Genomic DNA, 23,815 nt, shown 5'->3' on the forward strand with positions numbered 1-23,815 from the left:
GTGCACGAGTATACTTCATTACCCAGAAAGCCCTCTTTTTGCCCGCGCATGCGCGTTATGCGTTTCCTGGTCAAAACTCGTCCGAATAAATCGTTCAGTCCTCGTAGATATAGTAGTTATACACAAAAGAGATGTGGCAAAAAAGACATAAGCTACAATGATAAGCAGCCTCTCATGTCATGGCCACCTGGCTTTGTCGCATCTCGAAATTTTAATCGTATCGCGAGCAAATTATTCGATGGAAATTTTCATCGTACCACGAGCATGTTGTATCACGAGGTATTACTGTACAAATTTGGAAGTCAAATCACAACCTGCCTCATCCGATTTTATGACTTTTCTCGGGGCTTTTGGCATGGATTTGTATCTGAATATCATTTTAAAATAGCATTTCCTAGCACTTCAAACTATTTAGGGTCTGTCTGACATTTTTTCCCACTGGATGTCATTTCGGAGCGAGAGGGGTGAGTGGGAGTGTGGGAAAACAAAAAAAAACGCTGGCTCACTGTTGTTTTTTCTCACTCGGAGGGATGAACTGATGATGGATGCTCCCATCTCCGCATTTATGGGATAACAAAGTTGTTTTCCACACGCCCACTACATTATCTTGTTGGAAATGTGATGATGGGTACATCTCCTCCCACCGTGAAAAGCTCTGCGCGTAATTTTACGCGTTCCTCCTCCTCCTCCACCTCCACCACCTTCTCCTCCTTTTCATCGTCATGGCCCGCCGCCACGACCACCACCACGCCGATTTGGGTCCACGTCGAGCCGGTTTGACGTGCCTGATTCCCCCCCTTTTCCTGGCGCTTTTGGTTTGCACCGTTTTTAGCGCGAATGTGCCGAACAACCAATCGCGCGGCGCTTGGCGCGAAGACGAGAAGGAGGACGACGACGAGCACCACCGACGTCGGGGCAACGCCACCAAGGCTTTTCCGGTTCTGTCTTTCAACTACGAACACGTCCGGACTCCCTTTGAGGTGTCGTTATGGATCCTCCTGGCCCTGCTCATGAAACTCGGTGAGTGTCCCTTTAAACAATGATGCTCTGGCGTCACTAGGAACAAAACAAAAACAATAACATTGGTGATTTGACATCAAAATGGAAACAGGTGGATTCCTAGCAAGGGCCGTAGCCAGAAATGCTAGGTCTGGGCTTTTTTTCTTCTTCCCCCCAAACTTCCAGTCCTTGTTTCTTTTTTTCTCTCAATATGTTTTGCTAATTCTATGCCAAAAAACAGTAAAGAACACCTATTTTGTCGAATTAAAGTCAACCCCGCCGGTACCTCCTGAAAAAAGTACGTTCCAAATATTACACGAGGCTCTGTTACTATCAGTCTTTCGAGTTGATAATTAGTTTCCAAAGAGTACAAGTTACGACTTTTTCTAGCAGCTATAAACGCACCCGATTACTATCTGGCGACTAAATCTGATTCTCCAAACAAAGTCATATTGGGCCCCGATACAAATTCCAAGTACGGTATTGTAAGGTCACCATTTTTTTTTTAAAACTCCGAGCCGCCGTTTGCTACCAAGACCGCCGGATTCATTGTCCCTGCGGGTGACCTCCTTTTAAATAAGGTGGCTTTCAAGTCTGGAGAAGGCCCTCGGCCGCGGGTGTGTCGACTCCCCGCTGACGGTTGTCTTATCTACGCGTCCTGCTGGCGGCCAGGAGGGCCGGTCCTACTTCCTGTGCTAATGCGCCGTTCGATAACAAAAGTGCGTCTCGATCGGAGAGTGCGGGGAAGTACTGTACGCACTGTACGTCTACGTGAAGTGAAGGTCGCGCGCCACTAGGGGGCTATATCCTCGATTGCGGCCCACACAAGAACCTGGAGTTGGGCCTAGCTTGTCACCCTAAATTGAGATTTTCCCTCGGGCGGGGCCAGGTTTCCACGTCATCCCCCGAGTGTCGCGGGTGGTCCCCGAAAGTTGCCTGCTGATCTTGGTGGGGCTGCTGGTAGGCGGCGCCATCAAGGCGGTCCGGCAGACGGCGCCCGTGCTGGACAGTCGGCTCTTCTTCCTTTACCTGCTGCCGCCCATCATCCTGGACGCCGGCTATTTCCTGCCCGTCCGCCCCTTCGCCGAGAACCTGGGCACCATCCTGGTCCTGGCCGTGGCGGGGACCCTGTGGAATGCGTTCTTCGTGGGCGGGGCCATCTACGCCGTCTGCCTGCTGGCGGGGGGCCGGCTGGCCGGCGCCGACCTGCTCTCCTGCCTGCTCTTCGGCTCCATCGTGTCGGCCGTGGACCCCGTGGCCGTGCTGGCCGTCTTCGAGGAGATCCACATCAACGAGCTGCTGTACATCCTGGTCTTCGGGGAGTCCCTGCTCAACGACGCCGTCACGGTGGTGAGGACGCGGCGGGCTCCGAGACCCCGGCCGACCCGCTCACCAAAAACCCCCGCCTCCCCCACCCCCCAGGTTCTCTACCACCTCTTCGAGGAATTCTCCCACGCCGGCACGGTCACCATCGCCGACGCCCTGCTGGGCGTGCTGAGCTTCTTCGCCGTGTCGTGCGGTGGCGTCCTGATCGGCGTGGTCTACGGGTTGCTGGGCGCCTTCACCTCCCGCTTCACCTCGCGCACGCGCGTCATCGAGCCGCTCTTCGTCTTCCTCTACAGCTACATGGCTTACCTGTCGGCCGAGGTCTTCCACCTGTCGGGCATCATGTCGTGAGTTCCCGGCGCCCGGAAGTGGTCCCGACGGCGAAAGTCGCCCCGCCCACCGCGCCGGGGTCCGCTTTTCCCACGACGCCCGGCGTTCCGTTAAAACTCCCGCGTCCCGCCGCAGGCTGATAGCGTGCGGCGTGATCATGCGCCCCTACGTGGAGGCCAACATCTCGCACAAGTCTTACACCACCGTCAAGTACTTCATGAAGATGTGGAGCAGCGTGAGCGAGACCCTCATCTTCATCTTCCTGGGCGTGTCCACCGTGGCGGGACCGCACGAGTGGAACTGGACCTTCGTCACTGTCACCGTGGTCCTGTGCCTGGTCTCCAGAGTCCTGGGTGAGCGAGCGAGCAAGGATCTCCGGGACCGACCGCTTGAACCGAGGCCCGCCTGCCCCTCCTCCAGGCGTGGTGGGCCTGACGTACGTGGTCAACAAGTTCCGCATCGTCAAGCTGACCAAGAAGGACCAGTTCATCGTGGCTTACGGGGGCCTGCGAGGCGCCATCGCCTTCTCGCTGGGCTTCCTGCTGACCCAGCACCAGATGAAGCGCTTGTTCCTCACCGCTATCATCACCGTCATTTTCTTCACTGTCTTTGTCCAGGTCAGGGGAGGGGGGGGGGGGGGGGCGGCCACGCCAAAGCGCGAGCAGGACCGGCTTGGACTGGTTGGAACGCTTTTCTTTTCTTTTTCTTTCCAGGGGATGACCATCAGGCCTCTGGTGGAGCTTCTGGAAGTGAAGAAGAAGAGGGAATGCGACGGCTCCATCAACGAGGAGATCCACACGCAGGTGCAAAGGGCAAAGAGTTTACCAATGAGCTTTTTTTTCTTAAAAAATGACATAGTATAGTAAGGCCTTTTTTCTTAAAAAACAACATAGTATAGTAAGGCTTTTTTTCTTAAAAAACGACCATGTATAGTAAGGCTTTTTTCTTAAAAAATGACAGTATAGTAAGGCTTTTTTCTTAAAGAAACGACATAGTATAGTAAGGCTTTTTTTCTTAAAAAATGACAGTATAGTAAGGCTTTTTTCTTTAAAAAACGACATAGTATAGTAAGGCTTTTTTTCTTAAAAAACGACATAGTATAGTAAGGCTTTTTTTTTTTTAAACGACCATGTATAGTAAGGCTTTTTTTCTTAAAAAACGACATTGTATAGTAAGGCTTATTTTCTTTAAAAAAAAGACAGTACTATAGTAAGGCTTTTTAACGACCATGTATAGTAAGGCTTTTTTTAAAAATGACATTATAGTAAGGCTTTTTTCTTTAAAAAAAAAACAAAAAACGACATAGTATAGTAAAGCTTTTTTTCTTAAAAAACGAAATAGTAAAGTTAGGCTTTTTTTCTTAAAAAATAAGACAGTATAGTAAAGCATTTTTCTTTAAAAAAAAAAGACTGTATAGTAAGGCATTTTTTTAAAAACGACCATGTATAGTAAGGCTTTTTTCTTTAAAAAAAATGACATTATAGTAAGGCTTTTTTCTTAAAAAATGACATAGTAAGGTTTTTTTTCTTAAAAAAACGACATAGTATCATAAGTTTTTTTTTTAAACGACCATGTATAGTAAGGCCTTTTTCTTTAAAAACGACATAGTATAGTAAGACTTTTTTTTTCTTAAAAAACAAAATAGTATAGTCAATTTGACCTGAGAAAAATGAGATTTTAGGACACAAAAGAGTATTTTTTCTTCAGATCTTGGACACATGGAACTTCTGAAAGAACAAAATGATGTCATTTAGCTAACAAATGTTTTCCTTTTAGTTCCTGGATCATCTTCTGGTGGGAATTGAGGACGTCTGCGGCCATTACGGACACCACCATTGGAAAGACAAGTAGGAAAGGAACTTGTGAAATCATTCCCTACATCATCCAACAATCATACTTTTTTCTTCTGGCTTCAGATTGAGTCGCTTCAACAAAGCCTACGTGAAGAAATGGCTGATCTCCGGCGAGCGTTCCACCGAGCCGCAGCTGCTCTCCTTCTACAACAAGATGGAGATGAAGCAGGCCTTGATGCTGGTCGAGAGCGGCGGCGGTGTCAACATTTTCAAGCCCGCCGCGCCGTAAGTCTCGGTTCGCCAGGGTGGCCGCCGTGTTCTACTCCCCGCTGATGGATTTTGCCACCCCCTAGCCACACGGAGCCCCGATTCCCGTCCCTGCGCAGGGCCGACGTCTTCGAGGCTCGCCAGAAGGAAATCCGAAAGATGCTGCACTCCAACATGCAAAAGGACAGACAACGGGTAGGCGGTTTTAGCTTGTTTTTTTTCCACCACCGCTCGACCGTCGGAAACATTTTGACGCGCCGCTCTTTGTCTTTTCGGGTCTGCAGCTGCGTTCGTACAGCAGGCACGACCTGATGGTGGACCCCTTCGAAGACGACGTGAGCGAAGCGCGTTTTCGGAAGCGAGCCGAGATGGGGAGGAGGGTGAGAACGCTTGGACAATATCTCATAAAACTTTCCTCCTTTTTAATATTATGATCTCACCTTGACGCTGAAGGAAAAGTGAGCCTCCGAACAAAAAAAAAATGAAAATACACACCAAAAAAAACATTTTTTGTTGCAGATGAGCCACTACCTGACGGTGCCCGCCAAAAGGCCGGAAGCTCCTCCCTCTGTGAGACGGGTTGCCTTCCAACCAGGTCCGCCCTCCTGTTTTTTTGTTTGTTTGTTTTTTTTCTCGCTTGTGCCGTGCAAGGCTGATACCCCAAAACCTCTTTTCAGAACATCGCGTGTACACGTACGACGACGGCGACGAAAGTGCGAGAGAGTCGACGGAGGCCCGGACCAACCCCGGCTCGCCCGACGCCGTCCCCCCGCGGAACCAGGAGGAAGAGGAGAAGGAGGAGGAGGAAGAGCAGCAGCGACACGTGGCGCTACGTCGTCTTAGTGACCCCGGTCCAGTGTGAAGACACAAAAGACCTTTTTTTTGCTCCCCCCCTCAACAACACGTTTCAAAACAACAAAGATTTACCAATGAGTCAATTCCTATTATGCGAATCTTTGGCGACATCTTGTGGCACTGGAGTGGTACTTCAGTACAAAAATAAGTTTTTTTCTCGCATTTAAGCCGGCTCCTATAAGCCTTACTGTTAAAATTGCCTTAAAAATCTCTCATTTTCTGAATCGCTTTATCCTCACTAGGGTTGCAAGGGGGTGCTGGAGCCTATCCCAGCTGAGGGACCCCCTGAATTGATGGCCTGCCAATCGCAGGGCACAAGGAGACAACCGATCACAGGTAGGGGCAATTTAGAGTGTCCAATTAGCCTACCATGCATGTCTTTGGAATGTGGGAGGAAACCGGAGTACCCGGTGAAAAGCCACGCAGGCCCGGAGAGAACATGCAAACTCCACACAGGTGGACCGACGTGCCAAATCACGTTAGTGCAAGCACGACCGCCGCCTAGTGGTACTTTTAGGTAAGTGTGTGGACACGTGACCCCTGCATCAAAAAATGTCCAGAATCAGCAGCTGCGTTGCGTCCATATCCGTTTTTCAGATTAAAAAGTTGAATAAACGAAGCTTTTAAGTAACAAACCAATTTCCAACACGTAGATTGAATCTTAAAATATTAAAAAGACTCAATAATGGAAAACGAACCCAAAGTGGGGAAACTAAACATAACGATAGCGATCATTTAAACTTTTGACACTTTATGGACGTGGCCTCCGTCCGGAAGTGTTACACCGACCGGAAAAGGAAACGAAAGAGATTGATTTAGCGTGCTTATTTTGTTTGTTTTGGCAAGAGCGATCAATAATTCTTCCTAAAAAATAGGCAAAAGAGACAAATATTAGTTCTGATGAGACGCAGCTTCCCTCCCTTCATCTTCTGCATTTGAAACAACTTTCACGTCAAGCAAGTTCTCGTTCCAAAGAGCCTTTCTCTTCCTTCGCCGTGTTTAAGATACATTCTACAAATAGACCATGGTAAGGCTTTTTCTTCCTTCAAAAATCACCTTGTATAGTGAGGCTTTTTATCCCCAAAAATACAATGTACCATTTATAGTAAGGTTTTTAGTTGTTAAAATGACCACGTATATTAAGGCTTTTTTTAAATGACCATGTATAGTAAGGCTTTAAAAAAAAGACCATGTATAGTAAGCCTTTTTTCTTTAAAAATGGCCATGTATAGTAAGGCTTTTTTAAAATAAAAAACGACCATGTATACTCGATAGTAAGGCTTTTTTAAAAATTAAAATGACCATGTATAGTAAGGGTTTTTTCTTTTAAAAAACAACATAGTATAGTAAGGCTTTTTTCTTTAAAAAATGACATTGTATAGTAAGGCTTTTTTTTCTTAAAAAACGACAGTATAGTAAGGCTTTTTTCTTTAAAAAATGACATTATAGTAAGGCTTTTTTTCTTAAAAAACGACATAGTATAGTAAGGCTTTTTTCTTAAAAAACGAAATAGTACAGACACTCCTCAACTTACGAACGCAATTGGTTCCGAGCGATTGTTCATAAGTTGAATTTGTTTGTAAGTTGATTTAGTGCAATATTTTGTATTAAAATTTATGTTTAAGGCCTATATAAGTATATTGAAGGTTTATATAAGTGCATTTGTATGTTTAAGGCTTGTATAAGTAACACGCATTGGTTTGTACTGAAAAAAAAAACATTTAATAAAATGGAGAGAATATGTACAGTACTGTAGAGAGAGAGATAGATTTATGTATTAGAAACTGGCCAAAAGAAGCGACCTAATGACGATTGCACAGTTTTCTTCTTTTTTTCATCATAAATGATGCAGTAGCACTGTATGGCATCATTCAATTGATTTGCAAACTTTGTGCAACGTTCAATATTTGGGTCCTGCTGCTCGATCTTTCTGTTTATAAATGGTACTGAATGTGCAACGCTCACCACTTTCTGACGCGCATCAAGCTTCGTTATTATTGCCACTCGTTTCAAATGAAATGGCTTGCCTCTTCCTTCCAACTCCCTCAATAGAAGCCTTTAGCTTTTTACCAACCATATTCAATATTGGATGCATGAGATATTTAATGATACAAATGAAAAAGGTTCTTTGCACACTGGAGATACATTCACGCACTTCTTCTTCGTTGCAATGCGGAAGGTAGATGCTGGGTGAGCTGAGCTCTCACAGCGCCAGGCGTCGGTATTAGCGGCGGAAAGAAGTACTACTCCGAAAAAGACGCGAAATACAAAATTGGACTTTTTTTGAACATTTTTGGACTTAAACGCAATTTGCAGACATGTTCGTATGTACCGTTGTTCGTAAGTTGAATGTTCGTAAGTAGGGGAGCGTCTGTATAGTGAAGAATATGACATATTTTACTCCTTCATTTTATGTAGCTGTTTCATTTTGATTTAGTACCACTATAGGATTAAAACTATTGTTCTGACATAGTATAGTAAGGCTTTTTTTTTTTTTTAAACGACCATGTATAGTCAGGCTTTTTTGTTTTAAAAATGACATTATAGTAAGGCTTTTTTCTTTAAAAAAACGACATAGTAGAGTAAGGCTTTTTTTTTTCTTAAAAAACGAAATAGTATAGTAAGGCTTTTTTTTCTTAAAAAACGACATAGTAAGGCTTTTTTTCTTAAAAAACGAAATAGTATAGTAAGACTTTTTTTCTTAAAAAACGAAATTGTATAGTAAGGCTTATTTTCTTTAAAAAAGACATAGTATAGTAAGGCTTAAAAAAAAAAAAACGACCATATATAGTAAGGCTTTTTTCTTAAAAAATTACATTATAGTAAGGCCTTTTTTCTTAAAAAACGAAATAGTAAAGTAAGGCTTTTTTTTCTTAAAAACGACAGTATAGTAAGGCTTTTTTTTTCTTAAAAAAACGACATAGTATCGTAAGGCTTTTTTTTAAACGACCATGTATAGTAAGGCTTTTTTCTTAAAAAATGACACAGTATAGTAAGGCTTTTTTCTTAAAAAATGACACAGTATAGTAAGGCTTTTTTCTTAAAAAAACGACATAGTATAGTAAGGCTTTTTTCTTAAAAAAACGAAATAGTATAGTAAGGCTATATTCTTAAAAAAGACCATCATGTATAGTATGGCTTTATTCTTAAAAAAATGACCTCGTATAGTTAGGCTTTTTTCCTTAAAAAAACGACCATGTATAGTAAGTCTTTTATTTATAAAAAAAAAAAATGACCATGTATAGTAAGGCTATTTTCTTTAAAAATAAAAAAATGCATTGTGAGGCATTTGAGCAATAATAGTCATATTCGACTTTATTGTATACATAATGAATGAATCTTGGCTTCTGGCTAATCCTCACAAGGCTCGTGAACGTACAAGATATTTGTTGAATGTAAGTTACAGCATGGAGGAAATGTTCCCCACAAGTTCACGCCTTGCCTTGTTTGTTGACAGACTCGTACCGTCGCACCCCGGATTGCGCCTTCATCCAGGAGTCTCCGGCGCCCCAGTGAGCGGAGGCTGACACGGTCATGCTTTTGGATGGCTCCCGCAGATGCAGGCGGACGACTTTGCCGGAGGGTAAATCCCCATTGATCTGCAAGTCCGATTGTCATCGTTGTCGACATCATCACTTTGGTCACGTGACCTTTATGTCATTCATGTCCAGTCGGGAAGAGCTGGCTGACCGGCCGCAGGAGCAGTTGGGACAGATGCACGTCGCCACCGCCTTCGTCATGCCAGGTTGAAAACCGTGTCGCCACTGTAAATAAATTAGCGTCGTAGGAAAAAAATGTTGTCATCTTGGGCAGTGTTGAGAAATAATTGTCTTTGTGTCATGAAAGATGCATTGGACAACGTGGAAGAGGAGCAGGAGAAGAACAGGGTGCAGCTGACCGACCGACCGACTGACAAGTCAAGGCCCGACTGCCTCACCCTGTGACAGCCGTGGGTTTGAGCTGTGTCCCCGTCACTCGGCAGATGTGGACGAGGGCCACTGTCAGAACAACGTCACCATGCGGTTGTGGTGGGAATGCCAACCGCCCCCCACCATCTCTTCATCGTTTGGATGTCTATCGCCAGCAACCAGTTGAAAATGATTCGGACTGCCGATTGCGTTTTGTTGCCGGCGTGACGCAAAGGTATTTCGGACCAATAAAAGTGTTTGGCTGGTTTGCTTGAAATACTAGCAAATAGCAAATGTCTTTTGATTTTGTAGGCTAATTATTTTAACAAATTTTGGTGTAATGACCTAAATGTAAAATTTAAACATGTTTAAAGTTTTTTTTAGTAAAAGGTAATTATTCTTACCAAGAGTACCTCTGCGGGACGCGAACCAGCTTCCACTGCGTGGTAGGCATATACTCTACTGTGCGTGCTAAAGAGCCTTCCCACCGTCCCACTAAACTTCAACCGACCAGGTATTTTCAGGAAGAGGGCGCACGACGAATTTGGCTAAGTGTGCAAACCGCCTCCCTGCTAATTTAGGCCAATTGTTTTAAATAATTTTGATGTAATGATTAAATGTAAAATTTAATTGTTAAAGTTTTTTTAGTAAAAGGTAATTATTCTTATGTCGCAGGTGCCTCTCCCCGCCGAAGGCGGGGAGAGGCACCAAGAGTACGTCTGCGGGATGTGAACCAGCTTCCACTCGGTGGTAGGCGCATACTCTACTGTGTGCGCCAAGGGGCCCACCCACACACCCACTAAACTTGGACCGGCCAAGTATTTTCGGTAAGAGGGCGCTCGAGTAATTTGGCTAAGTGTGCAAGCCGCCTCCCAACTCAGCATGGTCATGTCCAATAAAACTTTTTGGATGGCTTATTTGAAATCCTAGCTAATAGCCAGTGTCTTTTGATTTTTTAGGCCAAGCATTTTAACAAATTTGATGGAATGATTAAATGTTAAAGTTTTTTTTAGTAAAAGGTAATTATTCTTATGTCGCAGGTGCCTCTCCCCGCCGAAGGCGGGGAGAGGCACCAAGAGTACGTCTGCGGGATGCGAACCAGCTTCCACTCGGTGGTAGGCGCATACTCTACTGTGTGCGCCAAGGGGCCCACCCACACACCCACTAAACTTCGACCGGCAAAGTATTTTCGGTAGGATGGCGCTCGACTCAATTGACTAAGTGTATAAGCCACCTCCCTAAAAAGTACAGTCCTGCCCACTCGGTTTTTATTTGACCTGAAAAGTGACAAGTTGGAGGAGGCGGGGAATCCAACCGATTACCTTTTGTATGGTAAGTTGGTGAGCTAGAATTCCTCCCGCGTCAGCCACCTGGTGAAATCGACATCCTACATCCGGAGGTGAGTCTAAGAAAATAAAAAGAAAACAAATATTTTCTGCACAGCAACATGAATGTCTCTTTTAGACTTACTTTTTTGTCTTCAGGTGTCCTCGCTCTCCACGGTTTGGGAAAGCTTTTCGTTGGAAGACTGTCCATCCCACAAGTCTTCCATTTTTGCCTTAGTCACTAATCTGAAAAAATAAAAATAAAAGTTGACAGCAAATTATCTCTTGTTCTATTATGTGACCTTGACTTTTATTTATAAGAAATATTTTTTTCATTCTAAAAAGTTTTTTGTAAGGGGATGTGGCTATGCACACGCACTATGATCGCTGCAACAAGGCAAGACATCACATACCGAGCCAATACGAAGGCGATCGGTCGGGGCGGCGCTTCATCCGCAAGCTGGTCCCAAACCTACTCCTTCCTGTCAGAGAGACCACAAGAAAAAAGCCTTACTATACAATGTCGTTTTTTGAAGAAAAAAGCCTATACTATGTCGTTTTTTAATAAATAAAGCCTTACTATACTATGCCTTTTTTAGGAAAAAAAAGCCTTACTATACTATGTCGATTTTTAAAGAAAAAAAGCCTTACTATACTATGTCGGTTTTTTTTTTTACGAAAAAAAGCCTTACTATACTATCTCATTTTTTAAAGAAAAAAGCCTTACTATACTATGTCATTTTTTAAAGGAAAAAAAGCCTTACTATACGATGTCGTTTTTTTTAAGAAAAAAAGCCTTACTATACTATGTCATTTTTTAAGAAAAAAAAGCCTTACTATACTGTCGTTTTTTTAAAGAAAAAAAAAGCCTTACTATACTATTTTGTTTGTTAAGAAAAAAGCCTTACTATACTATGCCTTTTTTTAGGAAAAAAAAGCCTTACTATACTATGTCGATTTTTAAAGAAAAAAAGCCTTACTATACTATCTCATTTTTTAAAGAAAAAAGCCTTACTATACTATGTCATTTTTTAAAGGAAAAAAAGCCTTACTATACGATGTCGTTTTTTTTTAAGAAAAAAAGCCTTACTATACTGTGTCGTTTTTTAAGAAAAAAAAGCCTTACTATACTGTCGTTTTTTTAAAGAAAAAAAAGCCTTACTATACTATTTTGTTTGTTAAGAAAAAAGCCTTACTATACTATGCCCTTTTTTTAGGAAAAAAAAGCCTTACTATACTATGTCGGTTTTTTTTTTAACGAAAAAAAGCCTTACTATACTATCTCGTTTTTTAAAGAAAAAAGCCTTACTATACTATGTCATTTTTTAAAGAAAAAAGCCTAACTATACTATGTCATTTTTTAAAGGAAAAAAAGCCTTACTATACTAAGTCGTTTTTAAGAAAAAAAGCCTTACTATACTATGTCGTTTTTTAAGAAAAAAAGCCTTACTATACTCGTTTTTTTTAAGAAAAAAAAGCCTTACTATACTATTTTGTTTGTTAAGAAAAAAGCCTTACTATACAAGGTCGTTAATTTTAAGAAAAAAGCCTTACTCTACATGGTCGTTTTTTATTTTTAAAAAAGCCTTACTATAAATGGTCGTTTTTGAAGAAAAATGCCTTACTATAATTGGTTGTTGTTTATTTTTAAAAAGCCTTACTGTAATGGTCGTTTTTTTAAGAAGAAAAAAAAAGCCTTACTATACTGTGTCGTTTTTAAGAAAAAAGCCTTACTATACTATGTCATTTTTTAAGAAAAAAGCCTTAGTTTACTGGGTTGTTTTTTTAAAGAAAAAAGCCTTACCATACTATGTCGTTTTTTAAGGGAAAAAAAAGCCTTACAATAATATGTCGTTTTTTAAAGAAAAAAAGCCTTACTATACTATGTCGTTTTTTAAAGAAAAAAGCCTTACTATATCAGGTCGTTTTTTAAGAAAAAAGCCTTACTATACTAGGTCGTTTTTAAAGAAAAAATGCCTTACTATACATGGTCGTTTTTTAAGAAAAAAGCCTTACTATAATTGGTTGTTTTTTTATTTTAAAAAAGCCTTACTATACTATGTCGTTTTTTAAGAAAAAAAGCCTTACTATACTATGTCGTTTTTTTTAAGAAAAAAAGTCTTACTATACTATGTCGTTTTTTTTTAGAATAAAAGCCTTACGATTTGAGGAAGCCGAACCACTGCTCCGTTTCGTCGGCGAAGTTTTACCTCACCCAATTTCGAGCACCAGTTGAAAAATAAATCTTTTTTGAATCAACAGTATGTCGTTTTTTTTTTTACAAAAAATGCCTTACTATACTATGTCGTTTTTTTTAAAGAAAAAAACCTTACTATACTATGTCGTTTAAAAAAAGCCTTACCATACTGTTTAGTTTTTTAAGAAAAAAACCCTTACTATATATACTATGTCGTTTAAAAAAAAAGCCTTACTTACTATGTCGTTTTTTTTTAACGAAAAAAGCCTTACTATACATGGTCGATTTTTAAGGGGGGGAAGCGTTACTATACATGGGCATTACCAAAAATAAATAAATAAAGTCGTCAGATATCACCAATATTACTGGAGAAAGTGTCTTTCCACAATTAGGATTTTCGTTTTATGACAAATGGTCTATAAAGGAATTTCAAATTTCATCATTGAGCCGTCTTCTTTTCTGTCCTTGTGCGATCTTTGAAACGATTAAAAAACACTAAACGCAATTCCATTTGGAGATATTATGACTGCAAGTGGAACTACGTATATCTTTATAGAAGCTTGCAATGGAGAAAACGGGAGCATTTCTTACCTTTTCGGCATGCGTCGAGTACACAAAAATCAGCCAATGTAAAAAACAACAACTTCTTGGTGAACTTCTGTTCATGTCCTTTAACAAACGTGTCTTGGTTGGAGCTGACCCAAATTAGGCCGTTTAGATCATGCGATTAAAAACCTGAAAAGACGTTTACAAACAAAACAAAGCATACAGGTCAACGAAAACAGTTTTTTCCCATTGTCTTTTCCGGTCCGTTTCACTTCCGGGTTACCAATGTGACGTCAATTCAGTGAATGGCACCGACTTTTTTTTTCTTTTTTTAAATATACTAAGACTCGAATATACTTTTATTAATTGTTGTTGTTTTTAAAAACACCCCAACGAACAACTTCTCAAAACAATTTTAAACAGGGCTCATGTGTCCGTTTTGTTTAATATTCAAATAATTGATGGCAATATGAAAATATTCACGAGAAAATTTTGATCTGTACAAAGAAAAATACATCCAAATAAAAAGAAATAGCCAATTTGTACTATCATGACACGAGTGAAATTATTTATTTTTTTATTATTGAGAGTATAATTTGGAGGGTTTAAACTTGCTACGAAGACACGGAAGTCAGCACTGCTTTTGTTTTGAATGGAATTACCGTAATGCTTGGACTAAGCAGGACGCCCTAATTTGAGCGTCCGCTCATTTGACCACGAAAACGCGCACTGGTTTGACCGCAGTGAAATTAGAGATTTACGAAAACGCCGTTCTTCATGTAAATTAGTGCTCGTCTTGATTCAAGAGAGGAACATTTGAGGATGATTTCGCCGTGGGACCGCTGGTACTCGACGACTTGCTGCCTCTGCTGCCATGTCCGGACGGGCACCATTATTTTGGGCATTTGGTATATGGTCAGTGGAATTGCTATTATCTTTTATTTTTAAGACTCCAAGAAATGTGTCGAATTGACCTAGATCGTCGACGTATGGCTCGGGTTTCACGTGGCGATGGATTTGAGATGGACAAGCTGTTCGTGGCGATGCTGCGATGATTAAATATTGCCCGAAATATTCAAAATATTAGCTGTTATCAAAAGAAAGATGGATGGACATCTCGTTCAAGCATAGAAATGATCATTAAGACATTGCAAAATCGAGCAGAAATGTCAAAATGAAAATCAATTCAATTTCAAGTGATTATTTCTTAAAGTTATAACTCACTGCTAATATTAATATACCAATAATATCAGTCAGACAATCTGCAAGTAAAAGGGATTCATTTCATTTCATTCAATAATAAAGTGGGGTGTCAAACACTCATTGTGCATTTTTATATATGGTGAACATGTAATAGAAATGTACTAACATAAGTACCCACAATAAAAACACTTTTTGTAAGAGATTTATGAATGGATTTGACGTGGTGGCCGTTTGCTCTACATGCGGTTAAATTTAGCATTGATGCTTTTGTACTAACCCCATCTTTTAAACATAGTATAGTACACGGCTTAAGCCGTCTAAATCCCCAAGCAGGCTTTTTTTAAGCGTTTACACCCTCCGTCCATAACACCCTACTATTAATACACCTTCCCAAACTGGGCACGTCCAATTTGTCTATTCCCCGCTTATATTTTAAGGCCATGTTTGCGTCCGTTTCGCCAACGTAGACGCAAAACGTTTGCATTTCAGCAAAGTGTCACGCAACATTAGCGTCAAGGTCGCCGTCCGCCAAAGTAGATTTTCTCCCAAATTGATTCAATTTTTTTTTATCCTACCCCTCCCCCATTAGCTCATCAACGCGGTGGTCCTACTCATCCTGCTGTCGGCCCTCAACGACCCCGTGCAATACCGTTACCACCTCACCAGCTCGGAGCTGGGTGCCGACGTGGACGTCATGGACGACGCCAGTGAGTTTTGTGTTCGTACATCACACCAAAAAAAAAACACTAACAGAGCAACAAGACAAAACAATACTTCCACGCATACACAGGGTTTAAATACAGGGACGGGATTGGTTGACGAGGATATCGCAAACAACTGGGTCGCACGAGGGACGGCGCGCCGGAAGGACAAAGCGGGTAGAACGCATTGGTCATCACCAGGGAAAAAAAACACCACGGCGCGCTTTGTCGGGTCTCGGCGACACGTCACAAATCCCCCGGTCGTCGGTCGAGTCATTCAAGATGGACGCCGTAATCCCGCGGGATCGTTTTTAATCAGACGGCGTCTGTTTGAGGACTGGCTTGGCGTGCGCTCTCGCTCGCCGTCCGCCCCAGGGTAAGCTAGCTGGCGCGCTGTGTGGCACGTCAGCCGTGTCCGTACACGGAGGCCAGCAAAAATAAATAAATAAACAAACAAAAACCTGCCCTGGAAAAACGGCTTTTGCTTGCGTGGCAGAAAACAAACAATCAGGCATTTTCGTGCGTTTAAAATGAGAGGAGAAAGCTCACTTTGCACTATTTTACGATGACTTTCTTCATGGACTGATTTTATTTTGTAAGGGGCATAAAAAACACTTAACACATATTGTAAGTTATATTTACTCATGTTCCTTGGTGTTAAATATCCTTTAAGAACTAGATTACCAGCCAAAGCGGATTTACAGTTAGAAAAATACGGCTAAATGCTACGCGCTAGCATAAACAAGCCCCATATTTAAACGGAATAATGAAATAAGTCAAAGCAAAAGCCTTTATTGTCATCATACACCGCTGCGTTTAACGAAATTGGTGCGTAAATAACGATAAGATTGAGAAAACAAAACACCAAACTGGAGAGCAAAGAGCCGCTGCACCTGCGCGCGCCGCCATCTTGGATCCAAAAAATGCTAGCACATGACGTAATATTCATTTTAAACACCAACGCACCTTTACTTAATACACTGAAAACGACAATAAATGGAAAAATCCTCTTTTGGGGGAGTAGATCTGTCCTAAATATACATTACAAAAAAATAAAAACATGTTAGACAAAGAAAACAAAGTGCTAGCTAACAGCTAGCTAATTCATCCAATGTTTGAAAATGGGATTGTTTGTTTTTCTTGGTAGATATCTGCATAGCGACGGCGATATCCCTCCTCATGATTCTCATCTGCGGCATGGCGACGTACGGCGCTTACAAGGTGAGCCGACCCTCCTTGACCCCCGACCCCTCGGCCCCCTCGTTGGCCGCCGCCTTCTCACGGGACGTTTTCTGGCACAGCAACACGCGGCGTGGATCATCCCGTTCTTCTGCTACCAAATCTTCGACTTTGCCCTCAACACCCTGGTGGCCCTCAGCGTGGCGGTCTACCCCAACACGGTGCAGGACTACCTCCAGCAGCTGGTGAGCCGGCGCTCGCCGACGCCCCTTTTTTTGGAGACTGGCGCTAACGCCGGCGCTGTTTTTTTTATTTCCCCGCCCTCGCAGCCGGGGACCTTCCCTTACAAAGAGGACATCATGTCCACCAATAACATGTGCCTGGTCTTTGCGGTCCTCCTCTTCATCGGCGGCATCCTCTCCTTCAAGGTAGCGTGACCGCGACGTCATTTTTGTTTTGGTGCTACTTTTTTTAGTGCGTCCGTCGTATGAGTTGACGACAAAAAAATAGGGATATTTGATAATAACCGTTATTATTGAGCGCTTCAATGTGAAATGGGAAATACAGTCATAGCTCTACTTACGAATGCCTCTAGGTATGAAAATTTCAGGTTACAATTTTTTTAATATGCTAATGCACATGTGGCAAAGTGGCGGCCCGGGGGCCAAAATATGGCCCGCCACATCATTTTCTGTGGCCCGGGAAAGTAAATGATGAGTGCCGACTTTCTGTTTTAGGATCAAATTAAAATGAAGAGTATAGATGTAAATTAAATTTCCTGATTTTCCCCCTTTTAAATCAATAATTGTCATTTTTTATCATTTTTTTCTGTATTTTTAGTGCAAAAATCATTTTGTAAAATCTAAAAATATATAAAAAAGGTAAAATAAACATTGTTTTAGATCTATAAAAAACGGAATATTTAGGGCTTTTAATCCATTTCTAAAAAAATATATCTAAATATTATATCTAAAATGGTCCGGCCCAAGTGAAATCAAGTTGACGTTAACGGCCCCCGAACCAACCCGAGTCTGACACCCCTGTGCTAATGAGTGACTGGAGATAGGAAAAAGATCCAAGTTATAAAATCTCCCAAAAAGTCAATTAATTTCCTTATTTTATTTTGAACCCCCCTTATTAAGCGATGAAAAACTACTAATACATCCTGTCAATATTTTCACACACAGACACAGAGCACACATAAAAGTCTAAAATGTACTACAAAGTGGACGGCTAGAACAGGCTGGGCACATTTTCATATGCTTTATTTTAAGACATTAATAAATTGTTTCCTTATCATTTCATACAAAATTGGGACACTTTGGCCAATTTTAAAGGGTTTAGTCGATAGCTGTATGAAGACGGTGGAACGAATGACAGAATTTACATATAAAGTACACCGCTACTTACGAAATTTTCAAGTTACAAAAAAAGTCTTGGAGTAAGTAAGTAGAGGTACGACTGTATTGGCATTTTTTTTTTAACTTGCGTTGTAAACGGCATTCATTCGTTTTCTAAACCGCTTATCGTGGAGAGGCTCGCAGGGGGTGCCGGAGCCCATCCCGGCTAACGACATTAGCTTTTTTCTTTTTCCCAAACTGAAAACGACGGAACGCTTTCCCCCGCGCTGGCTTTTTAGAGCGAGCAGATGGTTTCATAGGGGGAATGTCGCTTTTTTTTGTTTTTTTGGCCGGCCGCTCGGCCTTTTCACACAACCAGACAATGAAGCCGCTGTTGGGCTGCCAAGCTCCGCCCACCGCGGCGCCCCCGACGCCCGGTGACACGTCGGCCGAACGAGGGCAGCGAGAAAACTGCCAGCAAAGCGACAAAATAAGAAAGCTGCTCTTTGGGGGGGAAAAAAAGGCGCCGTCGGACGGACTATCAAGTCGAATTTGTACAAATGAGAATTAATTAGGAAGAAAGAAAAAAAATAGAATAAAGTCGGAATATTAGGGGGGGGAAAGGTCTAAAGAATAAGAGTTTTAGCGCGTGTGTCATCATTTTGGGGGGATTTTTGAGCTATTTCTTATGTGTTGGCCCCTTTTTTCCACTTTTGTTAACTTCAAGAGCGAATAGGATTGAGTGCACTCAATCAGAACTCACAAAATCCCCCCAAAAAACGAAATAAAAGCATTTAATTCTGTATGAATGAGCTGCAAAGTCAGGCTATGTTATGTCATACGTTTTGGATGCAGCCCGCATCATCCAGCTCGATGAGGGATAAATATTACGTAAAGCACGGAGCAAGTTATTTGACCTTGGATGGAAGTTAGGATAAAAAAAATGAGTGTTCATCCTAATATTGCTTCATAATTTGATGCAGATTTTCATGCCTGGCCACACCCTTTCAGTATTGTTCTTTTCAAATGGAGTTGCTCATTTGGCTAAGTTAGCCGCAGCTAAATTTGATAGTAACATTTTGAGCGCTTGAACTCAATCAATGTGAACTTTTTGTGTGTTTTTTGGTGCAGGCCTACCTGATCGCTTGCGTCTGGAACTGCTACAGATACGTGAGCGGGCGTGGCGCCACCGAGGTCCTGGTCTACGTCACCGCCAACGACACCACGGTGAGTCCCAGTGCTTCTCGTGGTTTAGGTTTTAAAAAAAAAAAGTTTTTTCCTGAAATAAAATATGGCGGAATTACCGTAGCCCAGAAATCCAGAGAATATTCCCAGTCCCCGCCCCCTTTTTTATGAAATAGAAATGTAAAAAGAGGAAGATTTAATTTTTGCGTGATAAAAATGACAATACCCTTTTTTTTTTTACATTGACCCACCAGTTACTTTTCCATTTTAAAAAGAAGAAAATTAGCATTAAAAATGGCGTAAAGCACATGTGTCAAAGTGGCGGCCCGGGGGCCAAATCTGGCCCGCCGCCTCATTTTGTGTGGTCCGGGAAAGTAAATGATGAGTGCCGACTTTCTGTTTTAGGATGAAATTCAAATGAAGAGTATAGATGTATATTAAATTTCCTGATTTTCCCCCTTTTAAATCAATCATTGTCATTTTTTAATCCATTTTTTTGGTGTTTTTAGTTCAAAAATCATTTTGTAAAATATATTTAAAAAAAAGACTTTCTGTTTTAGGATGAAATTCAAATGAAGAGTATAGATGTATATTAAATTTCCTGATTTTCCCCCTTTTAAATCAATCATTGTCATTTTTTAATCCATTTTTTCTGTGTTTTTAGTTCAAAAATAATTTTCTAAATTCTAAAAATATATATATATATAAAAAATGCTAAAATAAACATTGTTGTAGATCTATAAAAAACTGAAAAATCAGGACTTTTAATCCAGTTCTTTTAATCCATTTATAAAAAATAATCTAAATACTATATTTAAAATGGTCCGGCCCACATGAAATCAAGTTGACGTTAAAGCGGCCCGCGAACCAACCCGAGTCTGACACCCTTGGCGTAAAGGATTTTTTGGTGTAGCTATTTCTTAAAGGAACAGCACTGTTTTTTTTCTTCGCCTCCCTTTGTAAAATCAAAATTGGTTTGGGATGATTGTCAGATTAGAGACGATATTCTGGGTACACTTTGTCCGTCCGTCGGGTCTTCCTCGCCAGAGGCTTTAATGGCGCTCACACTTTCCATCTGCCCACGGCCTGCACTAATCCCCAACATTGATACGTAAGACGTTAATCTGCCTCTGCCTCGCCTTTGCCAACCTCCTCCTCCTCCTCATCATCACCACGGCGACCGCTGGCTCAAGCCTGGAGAATTAAAAGTGCACGTCTTTCCTTGTTTTCATGTCCACCCGTTCTCCATTTTGTCTCTTTTCGCACGTCCTCTGTGGCGGCGGGCGTGTTACGTAAGGGCTCGCTCGTCCGCTCGATTTCCCGCCGCCTCACGACGGCGTCCACCCCCACCCACCCCCGAGCGTATTTCTCCCGCTCGCCCGAATTAGCAACGGGAAGCACGGCATGATGAATCTTTGTCATCGAGCGGCGTTTTGCACGCTGCTTAGACATTCGCGCCATTTTTGCTTTATGTTGCCTTCATTTTTTTTTTAAACGGGCAATGAATTTGGTCACGATTAACTTGGGTCCTTTCCGTCGCAGGTTCTTCTCCCGGCGTACGAGGAAGTGGTAGCCCTCCCGCCCAAGGAGCCGCCTCCCCAATACGTGGAGGCTTGAGCCCCGTCCCCCTCCACCGTCCGTCCGTTCTCCTCAATCCCCCCCCGTCGCCAAGTCCAGGACGTCCACTTTTTTGACCTCCATCAGCGCACTTTGAGTCGGCCGCCAACTGTTATAAGCTTCCTTCCGATACTGTGAATCTCCCTGGTGGCGTGGGTTCGATGGAGAGCACTTTTTGGTCCCCTTCCTTCTTCGAATGTAACCATGGGCTATTTTTCTACAGAGTTTTTGTATCGCGGAGGTGGGCGTGAAGTGGCAATCTTGGAAAAGTCTTCCTTCAAAAGAGATTGGCGCCAAAACGGCGACGTCTTCTTTTGTTTTTCTGCGCCAGGCAATTTCCCGTAGCGCTCTTTTGTCTTTTTTTTTCTTCCAATGGGAACAGTGCATTAGCCTAGCTCAGGGGTGTCCAAACTTTTCCAGAAAAATCTTTAGTCCAATAGAGGATCAGAATCAGGGGGGCAAAAGTTCTTTTTCCCCTCCTAACGTATTGATTTCGAAATCATAAGCCTCCGCCGTCCGAATGTTTCGGACGTCAACGGCAGGTGGAACAAAACGATTTGAGCTTTTTCACCCGATTCCGATCAGTGAAAAATGCTGGATTTCCAATCACGTGCTCGCGGACACCTCTATTATTTAGAAAAATAGAATGACATAGGAAATAGAGCTATTTTAGCAACTATGCTAGGCACCTTGATGAGTGAGTGAGTCATGACTTTTGCACATGCAATAGAGCTGCGATTAGAGTGATGGATGGCGCTCTTTAAAGGGACAGGCATGACATTGCGTGGCGTGACATCGCGCCGGGGGAAAAAAAAAGAAAAGTAAATTTTCCCAGGGCGCGCAAGGACAGCTGGGCTCCTCGTTCAGGCAAAATGGCGGCAGTCGGGGTGACCGATGACCCGCTAAGGAATCCCTTGGACTGTCCCCTTCTTTCCAAGCAGTGTTGTGTCCTCAATTCTAATAAATTAAAGACAACTAAAGTGTGTCGTTTGATTTGTATACTTGTGTTTAAGAATAAAGTTTCTCGAAAATGTTTCCTATTTTTGCCATGTTAGAGGGAAGCAAGGTGCTTAACTATATCATTCAAAGATTGGGGATATGATGCTAGCAGGCTAAGCATATAATTTTACCATTTGCAACGCCGTCAGACTCCCAAATAATTCCGAGGGATATGGGTTTGTAGCCCAATTTGTTGTAGGATTCAGGTCAGAAGACATTTGCTGACTTGGCAAATTTCAAAAAGCGTGCAAGGACACAGACAGGCTGTGACCCACTTGTCCATCTCCCGGCAAAGTAGGTGGAGCTTGGGGTTGACTCACCGCCACGGTAATGCCCGCGACTCCATTATGGATGGATAAATCCCCCCTCATCCCACAGGGACGAATCCAATCCATATAAACAAAGCATCACGGTTGGAAAAACAAGGTCACTCGATTCGAACACGGCGACCTCGATCCCAACCGGACGCTCTTTTATCATTCTGCTGTCAAGTGAAATAGGACGCCCAATCCCTGACAGTCATGATTTCGAAATTCAGAAATGATTTGGTACCGACAAGCTCAAGTTTTCTGGCAAAACCAACATTAGGGAATAAATGTTTTGCTTACCTGAAAACCTATCAAGTCTTTGCCTCCCTCTTGTGGACATTTGCACACATGGCACTATACTTTCCTTTGCAAGAAAAAGATAATAAAGCCAGTGACAAGATGCTGTCAACATCAACTTTATTTATGACAATAAGGGGGGTGGGGTGGTCCTACTGAGCCTGCTGCTGCTGATCGGGCATGCTCCTGATGATATCAGAATCACCTGCAGGAGGGGAGGATTAGTCAGGAACGAAAACGTTCTCGGGTCTCCTCAAGGAGAATCTCCGAACTCACCGGGGTCGATGATGGCCAGCGTGCAGACGCGGTAGTATTTGCCACAGGCTGTGCCCAGCTCAATGTTGTTGCCGCTGTAGTGGTGCACGCCCGTCTTGGCCAGCATGGCGTAGTACTCGATCTCGGACTTCCTGCAATTATTTGAGCAATTAGTCTGGGGGTTTTGGGGGCTGTTTTAAATTCATTTTGTAAATTAAGTGAAAAGATCACTAATGTGTGTCCCATTAAGTTCTGTTTAGAACACATTCATCCCTCGTCCCATGAGACGTTTCAAATTATTATTAGTGTGAAAGCATAGATTTCATTTCAAATGATCCCCATCCAAATGATTTCACAAAGGTTACATTTTCAAGCTAAGAAAAATGAGAACTTTTTAGTGACATTTGCTTGGCTGGCTGGCATTTACCTGAGCGCTGGGCAGTTGTTGGCCAAAATGACCAGCTTGGCTTTGCCCTGTCGGATCATCTTCTGAGACTGCTTGTAGCCGAGAACGTACTTGCCACTCTTCATCACTAACTGGAGTCGGGAGTTGATGGACTCCATCGACTTTTTCTGCGGTCAAAATGCACATTTTGAAAAGTGGCTAGCAAAACAACGGAAACGGAGCTCCTTGGCGAGATTAGCCACCGTGTTAGCATTATTTCTGCAATTGCCAGAAGCCGTCAATACAAGCTGCGTCACATTACGCCCTCTTCAAAATGAGTGGCTAACACTTCCGAAAGTAAAGCTAACTCTATTTAAAATGTGATGTGTTGACGTTAGCTCCTTAGTTTAGCAGGCCTCAACTGGCGTTAGCCTCCACGTGAAGCGAACAGTGCGTGCCACTCACCGTCTTCTTAGCAGCCACCATTTTTGCGGTTTTAAGTCCGAAGCCGGCTAACCTGGGGGCGAAAACGGAAACATGAGACGCTTCATTACATTCTGGGTGTAGACACGACGTGAAAAAATATACTTATGGGTGTTTTAATCGGAAAATTGCAAGAGATTCTTACGGTGAGTTTACTCCAATATGGCCTCGGAAGGAAAGGAAAGCCCAGCATGCTTTGCGGCGCTAACTACAAGCGGCGTGCGCAAACGACATCTGCGCATGTTTGGGTGCGTTCAAAACCACACGTAATTTTCGACTTCTAGATTAGGTTTGTTTTCACTTACCAGATCTAATAG

General features: G+C 42.4%; 3 protein-coding genes and 2 long non-coding RNA genes across 6 annotated transcripts; 3 read left to right on the forward strand and 2 right to left on the reverse strand.

Moving 5' to 3' along the window:
• Nucleotides 1–516: 516 nt before the first annotated feature.
• On the forward strand, nucleotides 517–6,033 carry slc9a1b (solute carrier family 9 member A1b). The gene is made up of 12 exons (XM_077590574.1): nucleotides 517–1,020; nucleotides 1,889–2,349; nucleotides 2,422–2,672; nucleotides 2,791–3,008; nucleotides 3,076–3,272; nucleotides 3,369–3,458; nucleotides 4,432–4,502; nucleotides 4,572–4,733; nucleotides 4,802–4,910; nucleotides 5,000–5,095; nucleotides 5,235–5,310; nucleotides 5,393–6,033. Exons 1-12 carry the CDS (start codon nucleotides 723–725, stop codon nucleotides 5,575–5,577), a joined length of 2,214 nt encoding a protein of 737 aa, XP_077446700.1. The 5' UTR covers nucleotides 517–722; the 3' UTR covers nucleotides 5,578–6,033.
• A 5-nt stretch (nucleotides 6,034–6,038) lies between these two features.
• On the forward strand, nucleotides 6,039–11,081 carry LOC144067083 (uncharacterized). 2 transcript variants are annotated; one of them, XR_013297830.1, is made up of 5 exons: nucleotides 6,039–6,597; nucleotides 9,028–9,153; nucleotides 9,242–9,315; nucleotides 9,417–10,305; nucleotides 10,519–11,081. It is a non-coding gene; the product is annotated as an uncharacterized LOC144067083 (long non-coding RNA). The 2 variants fall into 2 exon arrangements; XR_013297831.1 differs by lacking the exon at nucleotides 10,519–11,081 and having other exon boundaries at nucleotides 9,417–9,713; nucleotides 9,887–10,429.
• Nucleotides 8,859–11,068, reverse strand: LOC144067084 (uncharacterized). Its single transcript, XR_013297832.1, has 3 exons — nucleotides 10,949–11,068; nucleotides 10,801–10,883; nucleotides 8,859–9,334 (listed from the first exon to the last, which is right to left on the reverse strand). It is a non-coding gene; the product is annotated as an uncharacterized LOC144067084 (long non-coding RNA).
• A 3,109-nt stretch (nucleotides 11,082–14,190) lies between the features above and the next one.
• laptm4b (lysosomal protein transmembrane 4 beta) lies at nucleotides 14,191–21,747 on the forward strand. Its single transcript, XM_077591232.1, has 7 exons — nucleotides 14,191–14,461; nucleotides 15,339–15,456; nucleotides 16,598–16,671; nucleotides 16,752–16,874; nucleotides 16,959–17,057; nucleotides 19,101–19,196; nucleotides 20,697–21,747. The coding sequence occupies exons 1-7, from the start codon at nucleotides 14,369–14,371 to the stop codon at nucleotides 20,769–20,771; spliced, it is 678 nt and encodes a 225-aa protein (XP_077447358.1). The 5' UTR covers nucleotides 14,191–14,368; the 3' UTR covers nucleotides 20,772–21,747.
• Nucleotides 21,748–22,478: 731 nt separating this feature from the next.
• rpl30 (ribosomal protein L30) lies at nucleotides 22,479–23,746 on the reverse strand. Its single transcript, XM_077590338.1, has 5 exons — nucleotides 23,644–23,746; nucleotides 23,481–23,532; nucleotides 23,058–23,203; nucleotides 22,652–22,782; nucleotides 22,479–22,580 (listed from the first exon to the last, which is right to left on the reverse strand). Exons 2-5 carry the CDS (start codon nucleotides 23,499–23,501, stop codon nucleotides 22,528–22,530), a joined length of 351 nt encoding a protein of 116 aa, XP_077446464.1. The 5' UTR covers nucleotides 23,502–23,532; nucleotides 23,644–23,746; the 3' UTR covers nucleotides 22,479–22,527.
• Nucleotides 23,747–23,815: the final 69 nt, after the last annotated feature.

Source organism: Stigmatopora argus, chromosome 21, assembly GCF_051989625.1.
Source record: "Stigmatopora argus isolate UIUO_Sarg chromosome 21, RoL_Sarg_1.0, whole genome shotgun sequence".
Lineage (NCBI taxonomy): Eukaryota > Metazoa > Chordata > Actinopteri > Syngnathiformes > Syngnathidae > Stigmatopora > Stigmatopora argus.

Coding starts and splice junctions, on each gene's coding strand:
- slc9a1b (XM_077590574.1), top strand. CDS start 723: ATGGCCCGCCGCCACGACCACCACCACGCCGATTTGGGTCCACGTCGA. Junction 1,021..1,888: donor GGCCCTGCTCATGAAACTCG/GTGAGTGTCCCT, acceptor GGGCGGGGCCAG/GTTTCCACGTCATCCCCCGA. Junction 2,673..2,790: donor CACCTGTCGGGCATCATGTC/GTGAGTTCCCGG, acceptor GTCCCGCCGCAG/GCTGATAGCGTGCGGCGTGA.
- laptm4b (XM_077591232.1), top strand. CDS start 14,369: ATGATTTCGCCGTGGGACCGCTGGTACTCGACGACTTGCTGCCTCTGC. Junction 14,462..15,338: donor TTTTGGGCATTTGGTATATG/GTCAGTGGAATT, acceptor CTCCCCCATTAG/CTCATCAACGCGGTGGTCCT. Junction 16,672..16,751: donor CGACGTACGGCGCTTACAAG/GTGAGCCGACCC, acceptor TTTCTGGCACAG/CAACACGCGGCGTGGATCAT.
- rpl30 (XM_077590338.1), bottom strand. CDS start 23,501: ATGGTGGCTGCTAAGAAGACG. Junction 23,204..23,480: donor TGGTGGCTGCTAAGAAGACG/GTGAGTGGCACG, acceptor TTTTGACCGCAG/AAAAAGTCGATGGAGTCCAT. Junction 22,581..22,651: donor GCTGGCCATCATCGACCCCG/GTGAGTTCGGAG, acceptor CCCCTCCTGCAG/GTGATTCTGATATCATCAGG.